Below are 12270 nucleotides of genomic sequence, written 5' to 3' on the forward strand. Positions count from 1 at the left end.
CAATCATACGTGAACAGTAGCTGGCTTTCTTAAAAACTGAGTGAAGGACTCTAAACCAAACTAGATATGTAGTATTAGGTGAATGATCCTTCAAGTATAAGTTGAATTTCTGTCCTAACACCCCTTTGACATAAAAAGGGAAATGCTGAGTATTCACTGGACTTTGTTTCCTAACATTCAGTGTTCTGAATCATGTCCGTTCTAGAGGGGGGGGTGTGTGTGTGTAATGTAATATATAGTGTCAACGTCTCTGGGTAGAACCAAAATATCTATGCTTCCACACCCGGGGAAAAAAAAACAACCATAAGTAATTTTTAAAAGTTCATTTGTTTCTTCTAAAATGTGTTCCGCCTAAATTGCTATAAATACAGTGTGGTGTTCACTTTGTGGGCGAACTATATGCTTCAGTTACATGTAATATACCATTAAAGGCTTCCTCAGTATTCTTTGAGCTTTTAAAACACTACTTATTTATGTTTTTTTGTTTTTATATACTTTCAAAGTATTTCTCTCTGTAGGGACAGCTCTTAAAGCAGTGAAATGTATATGGATTGACAAAAGAAAAACATTTTTCTCCCCAGGTGGACTTGGTCTTTCAAATACAATGTATGCTCGTTTAGGAGAAATCATTTCTCTAGATGGATCTATTGCGGTTACTTTGGCAGCTCATCAAGCAATAGGGCTTAAGGTAACATTGGGTTATTATTTTATTTGTTATACACTGCTTGTAGAGGCCAAATGAGATGAACTTACATTCAAGTGTAGATTTGAGGGGGAGAGGTCCTTTAACTTATTTTGATAACAAATAAATAACTACCATCTGTGCATAGTAAATCAAGGGCTGCATTTTGACTTCATACTGGCCTGTTATAAATTTGTTTCAAGAGTGCTCCTCCCATACACTGATCTCCTAAAGTGCTTTGAGATCTACTGATGAAAAGTGCTATAAAAGAACAAAGTACTGTTTGTTGTTCTCTTCTTGTGGCCAGTCTGGGATAATTGGGTTAACCCTTCCCACTGCCAGAGAGCAATCAAAAAGTTTTGTTGAGACTCTGCATCCTGGCCTGGTACACAAAATAAGCTCTTAATTTGTGTAAAAAACCATCTGATTGTAACTTGGTTTCCCTTTGATAAAAAGCCCTGCCTATAAAGATCTAAAGAAAAAATTTCATTTTATATAAAACATTTTGGAAAATAAGTAGGTCACGCCTTGGTCTTTGCTTGATGCCCTTTTTATTTATAGTACAGCAATGGCAGTAAAAGTACCACATCCTCTAATGGAGAGGGGTACCTCTAGGACTAAGGGAGTAGTTCAGGTTCCATGCTCATGAAGTTATTGGCCTCTTTGAGATGGACAATTAGGATTTCAGTTGTGATGGGGGGCTACTAGATACCATGTCCAAAAGGAAGTGGTCTAATGCCAGCTTATTTCAAGTAGGCAGTTGATCAGCTATCTGATGATTTATTAATTGGACAGGAATATGTCAAACACAATTTCAGTCTGTTAAATACATAATTAGATAAAATCATGATTTTAACGTACAAATTAATTTTCTGTATATAATGAATTAAACGTGTGAATGATGCTTTACTTCTCGCACATCATGATGTGTTGGTAAGTCTCTTATTCATTTCTTTACCTAGGGAATCCTGATGGCTGGCACTGATGAGCAGAAAGCAAAGTATCTACCTAAATTGGCATCTGGGGAGCATATTGCAGCTTTTTGCCTTACAGAACCGGGAAGGTAACATTATTTTGTAACTAAAAATGTTTTATTTTTTTGATGACATACATTTGTTTGGTTTGTTACAATGGCACCTACTTCAAATCTATTCTATTTTTTGTGTGTGTGACTTTAAGGTGGATGTTATCAATAAATGATACAGTAGAACTTTGGGAATGGAGGTTGTTCTGAAATGTCTAACTGAACAAAATGTTATGGTTGTTCCTTCAAAAGTTTACAACTGAACATGACTTAATACAGCTTTGAAACTTTACTATGCAAAAGACAAGTGCTGCTTTTCACTGTCTTAATTTAAATGAAACAAGCACAGAAACAGTTTCCTTGCCGTGTCAAATCTTTTTTAAACTTTCCCTTCATTTTTTTTTTTAGTAGTTCACATTTAACACAGTGCTGTATTGTACAGTATTGGCTCTTTTTTTGTGTCTGCTGTCTGATTTCATACTTCCGGTACCAAATGAGGGGTGTGGTTGACTGGTCAGTTCGTAACTCTGAGGTTCTACTTTATTTCAAACTACATAATTCATCTTCTCCCATGGAGGTGCACCTGTGGCTTCCATGAAATTACTGAATGTTTTTTTTTACTTCAGATACATTAATTGGCCCAAACCTTGCCATATCAGACACATTAATTTATCAGTGGAACTGAGTATGGTTTGAAGGACTCTATTGGCTGTGCAGGGAACATTGTGACACCATGAGCACTGAACTGGTTACTCTAAGCTTCTGTGACATAGTTAGAGAAAAATTATGAAAGCTTCTTCAATACCTGGCTCAGTTGACAAACAGTATTAAGAAACCTTTGGGCTTGTCTGTGTGGCAAGCGGGGGTCTGAATCTACCTTGCACTTCCTGCCACCGACGAACTGTCCATGTGGACCCTGCTGACCCACATTAACAGTTGTTAATGCACTTTGATCTAGTCCTCTTTGAAATGGCAGAGTCAATAGGAACACTTATTCCATGGCATGCTACTGTAGCTTGCTGCGAACTAATTGTTCATGTGGACAAGTCCTTTGTTTTCCACTGAAGGTGTGTAAAAATTTTAACTCTTTTGTGGCAGCAGCTTCATTTCAGGTTTGTGTTTGTTTATTGCTTGGTTGTAGGTAAGATTTGAAAGTGGCTTTAATTCAGAGGAGTACAGTGTTTGCCTACAAATATGAGAATATCTGATTATGCTGTGACTCTTAAAGTGTTTGGAAGAAAAGCCTTAGCCCACTCGAGCAATGTGTGCTGTATTTTTAATTTTAGCTGTAAACTCTATGGACTTCAAGAGTGGACTAGCATTTTCTAGAACTTCTTGCAATAGGCACTTTATTTCTATTCCTTGAGTGTTATGAGGCAGTAGCCTCATCATAGTTAGTTAAGACTTCTTCAATCATAAGCTAGGCTTTGGCCCCCCTTTAAAGTCTTTTTCCATTTTGCAGATGTGGACTGTATTAGCAGAGGTTTGTTTTTGAAAGAAATTCAGGCAACTGATTTTTGAAGTGACACTTCGAGGGGGGGGGGGAAGAGGGAGAGAATAGGTGCTAATCATGTTTTGAAAATTTTTCCAACATTTATTTAGCCTGTTTAACTCAATCTTTTAAAATCTCTAGTACACAGGTGCAATCTGTGAAAAGAAAAGGCATAGTTCAGAAGTTATTTGGTGGCAAATAGATAACATCAGAAAGTTCCAGGCACTACCCAGTATTTAAAGGGTATATAGTTTAGACTGGTGGAGACCTAGCTTTCATTTATCAGGGGAGGGAGGCAAAATACCATGACTGTCACAATCCATGTAAAGTTTGCACGGCTTGTGGTTAAGATATCAGTCTTGAAAACTGAACAGGTTTGGTCTGGAATCACTGAGTGTGTGTACCTGGAAACTCATAATACCACTTTTAGAGTCCCTTTTAGGAGTGGAACTCCTTTTAAAAACTCAAAGGAGATTTGGCTTTTATAGAACCTTTTTCACCCTCCACAGCAAATGTCACTTTTAGAGAAGTTGTTATGCCGGTATCAAAGCTGGAGATCTAGAAAGGAAACTTATCTAAAGAAGAACAATACATGCCTGTAGTTAGCACTATATAAGTAGGTGGTGATTGAGAAGATGTTTGAATTTATTGAACTAGGAGCATTCATACTCTCCCCATTGCTCACCCTGGAAGTCCATATAATTGACCTGCTACATTTGTCAGCATACAACAGTATATGATGTACACAGCTATTAATTCTGTGAGGACTACCAACTATTCCATTTTTCCCTTTCTGTTGCGTATTGCTTTCTTTCAGGATGTGCAACAATATAGCATGAATTGTGGGGAGCTGCTTCTGTGCTTCAAACCAGCTATGCGTTGTGACTCTTTTTTTTGCTGCCTTCCAGTACTTCAGAAAGGTAGCAAAGCTAAGCTGATTATCAAGGATGTCATTTCTAAAATATTCTAGCTGTTCCTAGTCAATGTGGCACCATACAGTTTAAAATAAGTGAGACTCCAGAGAGAGGTCTCCTCAGAGGACTATGTTTGAAGTATATTTCTTCAGCAGCCATTGGATTTAGAAAGTTACACTTTTATTTAGAAACTGAACTTGAGCGTTTGAAAATTTGGGCCTATATTTGTATCCCTCATATTGTTTAAGTGTTTCTGGAAACTAAGCACATTTTAACTACTTTGGCTTCTAGTGGAAGTGATGCAGCATCCATCCAGTCCAGAGCTACCATGAGTGAAGATGGGAAAAGCTTTTTACTAAATGGCTCAAAGGTATTTATCCATAGAATAATGAATTGAAATATTTATTTCTGGTATGAGTTTCATAGGGAAAATTTCTACCTCATGGAGCATTGCTGGTCACCTTGGTCTCCCAAATGAGAACTTAACTTGGCACCTTCCTTTGATTTCTGAGGATCCCAGGCTAGTAAAGAACAGTGTCAAAAAGACACTTCATTCACTCTTGAGGCCAGAAGAAATTACTACTCAGAGAATAACCTTTGCTAATCCTTGGTAAAAAGGCTAAGGAGGTCTCACTCCGTGAACATGCTTTTCTTCTCTGTATTTTCCCCATCCTGTGTCCTGCTTTATTCTGGGAGGGTGAGAGTCTGCCCCTCACTGTGCACACCCAGGTGAGGAGGAAACCTGAAATCTTTTTTTTTCCAGCTCTCTACCTTCTCTGCCCAATGTTTTGATGAATACTTTAAAGGGAAAAATTAACACTGACTTGGAAGTAGAGCTGGTCAGGCCACCTTTTTGGCTAAATTATGTGTGCTGTTACATCAAAGCCAGAATGTTTAGTGAGACACATTGGTTCTGATATATGAAAATTTTGGTGGTTAGGGCACTGGCCTGGCATGTGGAAGACTCAGGTTCAACTCCGTGTTCTGCCTGATTCAGAACAGTTTTTCATCCCAGATCAATCTGAAACAAATGGAGCAGGGCCTTGAATCTAGTGTCACAGTTTCAGGGTTAACTTCACCCTTGACACTCCACCCTCTTAGCCCTCTTGAGGGCATTCACTTCACATTTCAGGCTTCCTGTCCATCACCTCTTTTGGGTGGAGGTGATCTCTCCCACCCCAGACTGGGGGTTTAAGCTTGCACTCATTTGCAGCTCACTGATTTCTCCAGCAGTCCAGACTGGGGTCCAATACCTGTGATTTGTTCTCTCTCCAGGGGGTACTACAGTGTCCGCGAATTACCAACCAGCTTTCACAAAACAAAGTGTACTTGTTCCTAGGGCAAAAGCATTAGAGAAAACATTTTTTTTTTTTTTTAAATTGTCATCCTCTGGTCAGCTCTTCTTGGAAGTATAACCTTGCCGTAGTCACAAAGACATTGCAAGGGCAGAGATTAAAACTTGACAGAATGAGTCAGTTAGTCCTGTGCTGAGACAGCTTCTGTTCTGAAATAATAAAGTATTGCATCTATCACAGCACAGCTAATGTACTTTTTTTCTTTTCCCTACCTCCTCTCCCAGATCTGGATATCCAATGGTGGACTGGCAGACATTTTCACTGTGTTTGCAAGGACTGAGGTTGTTGATAAAGATGGTGCAAAAAAAGACAAAATTAGTGCCTTCATTGTAGAAAGAGCCTTTGGTGGAGTCACTAATGGGAAGCCAGAAGATAAACTGGGTATTCGAGGATCTAATAGTAAGAAGCAATTACATTCAATATTTTCATAGAAGTGTGTTTCAAAATTCATGTATTTATCAGAATCCACAAGCAAATCCATTTTGGTAGGGTAATACACTACATTCCAATTTGATTGTGGACGTTTTGATTCCTATTTCTTTAACATCCTTCTCAGTTTTCTGCAGACAATTCAAAGTGCATTTTCACAAATATAAAGATCCATGTTAAGTAATTACTTTCTCATCTGCTAATGTCATCCATTTCCAAACACCTGACACTCTCATCTTGCCATGGAAATTGCCCTTTGTGTGCTGCACTGAGAAGATTCAATAATAAGCAGCATTACTATGATACAGCAGCACTGGGAGCTGGTTTCTCTTTGTTGTTCTATTTATTGGTAGATCTTATGCTTCACCATCAGTCATTCAGTTATGTGTGTTCTTTCGGTCTTTCTTCCAGTTCCAGGCGAGACTGTAGTTTTCCCCAGTCGTGCTGTACAAGTTAGAAATATTAGTATTTGTACATTTCATAAATTAAAATGCCAACTCCCAGCTTTCTCACCGTTAACTTCTTTGACAAAGTATTTAATTCTGTTGTGTTGTATTGAGAAAAATCCAACTTCTAGTACAGAAAAAGTAAGTTAAATTCTGAATATTGCTATATCTTTTAACAGTATTTCTCAAAAGTTTTCTGAAATAATTGAATGCTATTTTTATTTCAGCCTGTGAAGTACATTTTGAAAACACAAAAGTGCCGGTAGAGAATGTTATTGGAGAAGTAGGAGGGGGGTTTAAGGTGAGTTGTGGAGAATAATAATTATTATGTTTAAACCGACCACAAAGATGTCTCTGGGGAAGAGAATTTGTTGTTTGGTGCCAGATTTAGCTCTGCTCTAAAAGGACAAACATATTTGTTAACGTCTAAGATCAGTAAATGTGAAAAAGATTAGAGGATGGAATTACTCTGTTTATCTTTTATATGCAGTAAGTTTCGTATGTTACATTCTCTATGTTCACAGGCACTCCCTTTCTTAAGCACTGTAGTAGTGTATGTAACAGAGAAGCTTCTGCTGTTGGAGTTTCGTTAGCTGGTGCTTCAGTTTTTCCATCCAAGATGACTAAAACTTTGTTTGAAAAGAACAAGTTTGGTAAATTTCAACAACTTTCACTTTACCCATCCTGGGGTGGGTGATACAGAACAAAAAACAATAGCATTGGAGAAAATTTGAACACCCTTGGATATCTCCCCTCACATGAATGTGCAACTGTGAGTGAAGCTGTAAATGGCTCTTTGAAATTTGCCTGTCCCCATCCTTACCCTTACAGCCAACCTGCCATAAGCAGAGTTCATATGCAGAGGGATGTAAGTTCAAGGCAGCAGCCCATAGGCACAAAATTTTGTTTTGTGTTACTCTAATGCTTAGCATTGCTGCAAAAGTGTATTGATCCAGTCCTTTGGAGTTTCCAGTGGAGACCTCCCTGCCAAGCAACATGTAGTTGTCAGCTGAGTAGGGAAAAAGGAGAGTGAGGAAATGCCACAAAAAACACAAATTAGGATGATGCAGGGAGGGGAAAGAAATAAGAAAGGGAAAACAAAGCAGGCAGACAAGGAGGGGGTTCGGAATGGGGAGAGCAAAAGAGATGGTAGGAAATTCCGGAGGACATAAGGGGGCTACCCATCAGCTAATCATCACAAAAGGACTCTACCCAAATGAAACGCAGCAAACCACTGCTGAGATACTCAAACATGAACTGAGTGTAAACATTAAACTGAGCATTTATATGTGAGCATGATACAGGCTGCTTCCTTTCTTGATGTTTAAAGGAAGAAGCCTTTCTATAGAAAAGAAAAGGTTAAAATCAGAATCAGTTCATGAATTTTGATAAATGGGATGTGATCAGTGATGAAAGCTATAAGGTTTAAGCTACAGTGGAAGTAATCTTGTTATATTTGTAGTTTAGTGTTTAAATGAAACCCATGTGGGGAGAGAGAAAAATTCTAGATGTCAACAGAAAAATTCTTGGGGAAAAGGTAGAAATATTAAGTAAGATTTCATGGGATAATCAATAAAGGAAATGGGAAAGTGAAGATATGAAGTAGCCTATACCCAAAGGCTGCATTTCGTAACAACCAGCCAAAAATATGTCAAGAGTCTGTAAATCATGTGGATTAACAAAGTGCGAATAATGAATAAGGTTAAATGAGGCCAAGCAGAGAGTAATTTCAGGTACAGAAGAACAGCAAAGACTGAAAATGAAGTTGTTTTGAAGGAAGGGGGGAAAGCATAAGGACAGGTAGAGAATGAGAAGATAAGAGATTAAAGTAAATCGGACGTTTAAGTACATAAGGAGCACGAAATCAATAAAGGAGACAGAAGGGACTCTTAAGAGATAGTAAGGGTAATTTATTTACAGAAGAGGACAGATACCGCTAAAGTAATTGAATTCTTGTACTTAGTTTATAAAGGAGTTAAGAGTTCAGATGCCAGAAACTGAGACGGTTTTCAAGGGGAGCTGAAGAAATGCTGAAAGAAATTGTGATTGTGCTGGAACAGATGATCAAGAAATTAGAACTTGTGAGGGACTGAAAAACAAACTTCAACCTTATAGAAAAATTGTTTATAGTTTTTAAATTACACTTGAAATGAAGGTTGAATATGAGATTGATATCCTGAACAAAGGCTAACAATTGTCTGTATTTAAAAAGATATTTAGGGAATGTCTGATAAAATACAAACCTTAGCTTCCTTTCAGTGGGATAATACTGAAAACATTTATAACAAACTGAATAGACAGATGGAAAAATAATGGATTGTGTGCATAATTCACAAGGGCTACCATGGAAATAGTAAATAAAACCTAATATAAGTAAATGCATTGATTATCTGCCGTGTTAAATATACGCCATGGGCAGTGAATTTGTCACAGAAAATTCTCAAGCATTGCAGATGAGTTTTGGTAAACCTTATTTAAAGTTTTGTGACTTATTTCTGAACTTGTTTAGCAAAATATTCCTTCCTCTTGTGTTTATGAAGCAAAAAGTCTTGAAATTCTCAGTGCCCTTTCTGTGTCAAGTAATATCAACTTGTCAGATTTCTGAACTGAAGTCTGAGAGGTAAATGTAATTAATATTCACATAAAACAATATTTAGCCTAAATTTAAAATATTAGCTTTTAAAAAAAAAAAAATGTTCTTCGAATACTTGCATGTGTCCATTTCACTGTAGGTGTTTGTGCACCTAGTGCACAGTTGTCAGAACTTTATCCCTCAGCAGTACTCATCCGGGCAGTTCAAGCAACCTCTGTCTCCACATGCCACTGTGCGCTGGTGTAAGCGGGTGGAACCACTCCAACCCCCCTCAGTTCCTCTTCCCGCCAGCGGTGGTTGTCGGTGCAATCTCAGACTTGTCATAAGAATCCCTTGCTCCTTTGCTTGTGTATACTGTTATTGTTAGAAAATAGTTAAGTTGGTTAGTTTTAGCAAGTTTTTGTGGTAGATTTTAATCTTAAGTCTTTTGGGGGGGGACAAACGGACTAGTTTTCATCTTATCCCAGTACTGAAACGATGCTGCGCTCACCAGGTTTTAAGTCCTGCCGCACGTGTGTCGAACCTGTGCTGGTCAGTGACCCACACACAACCTGTCTGAAATGTTTGGGAGAATCCCACATCAGTGACAAATGTCACATTTCGTCAGATTTAAGTCCTGCTCAAAAAAAGAGAGAGCAATGAGGCTCAGATGTTTGCTCAAGGAGGCAGCACTCGTCACCCCCTTCCATCGGACTCATCACACACAGCTTGTGCCCCAAGTACATCAGCCTGGGCACAGAGCGCACCAGAGATGTCTGCAGCTCCTCAGTCCCGTTTGCTGGTACTGAAGAAAAGACTTAAACCCTCCTCAGGCTCAGTACCTAGCTTGGGGTTGTTGGTGCCGAAGCCTAGTAGAGGCAGAGATTCTCTGGAGCACCCTTCAGCACAGAAGGGATCATTGCCTCTGGAGCCTGTGCTAGGTCCATTGAGGGCGTCCCCTGAAAGGCCTCTATGGCAGAGCCATCAGTCATTGCTGCTCCCAGTCACCCTGGAGGTGCATGCAGCTGAAAGGGATCTGCTTAGCCTCTTAGTATGGTATCGCTGGTGGTGCAAGAAGGTTTACAGTCGGTACTCATGCCAGTGGTGCCTACCTCTCTGTGTCAGGAACTCATCGTACCGTTACCTCACAGGCAGCCACAACGGCTACTACAGTTGAAGGGCAAGCCTCCAATGATATCCCTGGCACCACCATGCCTTCGTTTGGGCTACCTGTCTCCAGTCCCAACTGGTTCTGCCTCCTCTTCCGCCCCCCCCCGCACCCCATTTTGGATGTTTTGCATTCTTCCCCTTCAGACTCAGAGGTGCATCCCTCTGCCATCCAAGACAGAGAGCATACGCTCCATCAGAGACTTGAGGACCATGGGTCATGCAACAGTCACAGCACTGGCCTTTTCCTCCTTCTAATGGGTAATGGCCCCATCAAAGTTGGGTCCCAAGCCCATGTCAGTGGCTGACCATGAGGCACCCCTCCTCCTGCTAGGACATTCCTGCAACTGTCTGGTTCTTTGTCATTGAGACTGCTCAGGTGGCATCAGCATCAGACATCATTTTCTGGTACCTGTACCAAGAACAGTGCCAGCCAGCCAGAAGTCACTCGGGCGGCTTCCCCACTGTAAGTATTGGAGCAGCCTCCACCTCAGAATCCTGTGGTGTCCTCTTCCTCATTCCCAGATGAGGCTGTTGAGGCAGCAGGCGATTCACCACCTCCAGAGGACCATGGGGCTTATCAAGATCTGTTGAGAAGGGTGGCCTCTGTTCTTGACATTCAGGCAGAGGAGGTGTGTGAAAGCTCCCACAAGTTGGTGGACATTCTGGTATTGCCAGCCATGACAGCTAGCCTCTGCCAGTTTAATGAAGCCATAATGGAGCCAATCAAGGTGCTCTGGCAGTTACCATCCTCCTTACCTCCCACCGTAAAGTGAGCTGAAAGGAGGTACTTCGTCCCCAGTAAGGGATATGAGATTTGTACTCTCATCTTCTTCCAGGTTCTTTGGCGGCTGCTAATGTTGTTCAGTGTATCCGCTGTCCTGTCTGCATTCAACGCACTGGGGCTCCTAGATAATCAAAACAAATCTGTTCTCTGTACTGGTTTTAGAATTGAGTTTGTTGGAGCAGCCTTAGACTCCAAAATCCAGGTTCAAAGTACTACAGGGTTTGGTGTTGTGACTAAAAGCATATGCTCTCTCACAGCCCACCGCTGCCTCAGCCTGCTGGGTCAAATGGCAGCATATGCCTATGTGATTCAACACACCAGGCTGCATCTCAGAAAGCTGCTGGCATCAGTGTATGCCCCAAGTTGTTGTCATGGACAAGATGGTTTGAGTGCCAATGTCAGTTTTATTATTTTTAGATCCTCTGAAAGTCTGTGGGGAGGGAGGTCCCCTTATCGCCCTGCTACCAACCCTCACTTCAATCAGCCCCCTTAGGGTCTCTGTTTGCCTTAGGATCTAATGGCTCATATAAACATTAGGGAGTTAAGAGCTATGCAACTAGCCTGCTCATCTTTCCACCCGCATGTAGTAGGAAAGAACTTGGTAATTCTAACAGGCAACTTGTTGACTATGTTTTGCATAAGACAGGGAGGAGTGCAGTCAGCCCAGCTGTGCCAGGAGGCAATTAGCTTCTGGAACTTTTGCATACCCAATCAGTTCATCTCAGGGCTGCTTATCTTTCCTGGAAGCAGGACACATTTGCAGATGGTCTGAGCAGGATCTTCCCCAATCACCACAAGTGGTCTTTACTCCTGGACATCTCCAGATGCATCTTCTAGCTCTGGATGACTCCCCAAGTGGACCTGTTTGCAACAAAGTGCAACAGAAAATGCCACTGATTTTGTTCTCAGGGAGTTCTCAACCCAGGCTGATTGACCGATGCTTTTCTGCTACCTTGGAAGGACCCCCCCCACCCCCCCGTATGCCTTCCTTCCAGTTCCCTTGCTGCCCAGAGTCTTGTTTAAAGTCAAACACGACCATGTTTGTCTCATCCTGATAGCACCAGCTTGGCCTCGACAGCACTGGCACTTGACCCTACTGAATTTTTCCTACCGGATCCAGATGTGATTTCTCAGGACCATAGCCGCCTGCTCCATCCAAACCTACAAGACCACCACCTGACAGTCCTGTTCTAGGGACGTCCAGGAAGTTTTTCGGAATAGTAGTAACCCTAAACTAGAGGCACTTACCTGACTAAATGGAAGTGTTTCTCCATTTAGTCCCAGCAGAAAGACACATTGCCAAAACATGCACCCCTGGACCTTGTACTAGACTGTCCTCTATATCTAAAACATCAGCTTTGTTGACTAACTCTGTATCTCAGCCTTCCATACCTTGGTGGAT

At 40.8% G+C, this 12270-nt stretch overlaps 1 protein-coding gene across 3 annotated transcripts in view; it reads left to right on the forward strand.

The window, feature by feature from the left end:
* Positions 1-12270, forward strand: part of ACAD9 (acyl-CoA dehydrogenase family member 9) — a 62500-nt gene that overhangs the window by 22784 nt on the left and 27446 nt on the right. For all 3 annotated transcript variants that reach the window (XM_077822053.1, XM_077822056.1, XM_077822054.1), the window contains 5 exons: positions 582-688; positions 1645-1745; positions 4404-4482; positions 5692-5866; positions 6570-6643. In XM_077822053.1, coding sequence (XP_077678179.1) covers positions 582-688; positions 1645-1745; positions 4404-4482; positions 5692-5866; positions 6570-6643 — 536 coding nt within the window. The remainder of the gene's footprint in view (positions 1-581; positions 689-1644; positions 1746-4403; positions 4483-5691; positions 5867-6569; positions 6644-12270) is intronic.

Source organism: Eretmochelys imbricata, chromosome 7, assembly GCF_965152235.1.
Source record: "Eretmochelys imbricata isolate rEreImb1 chromosome 7, rEreImb1.hap1, whole genome shotgun sequence".
In the NCBI taxonomy this organism is placed as follows: domain Eukaryota; kingdom Metazoa; phylum Chordata; order Testudines; family Cheloniidae; genus Eretmochelys; species Eretmochelys imbricata.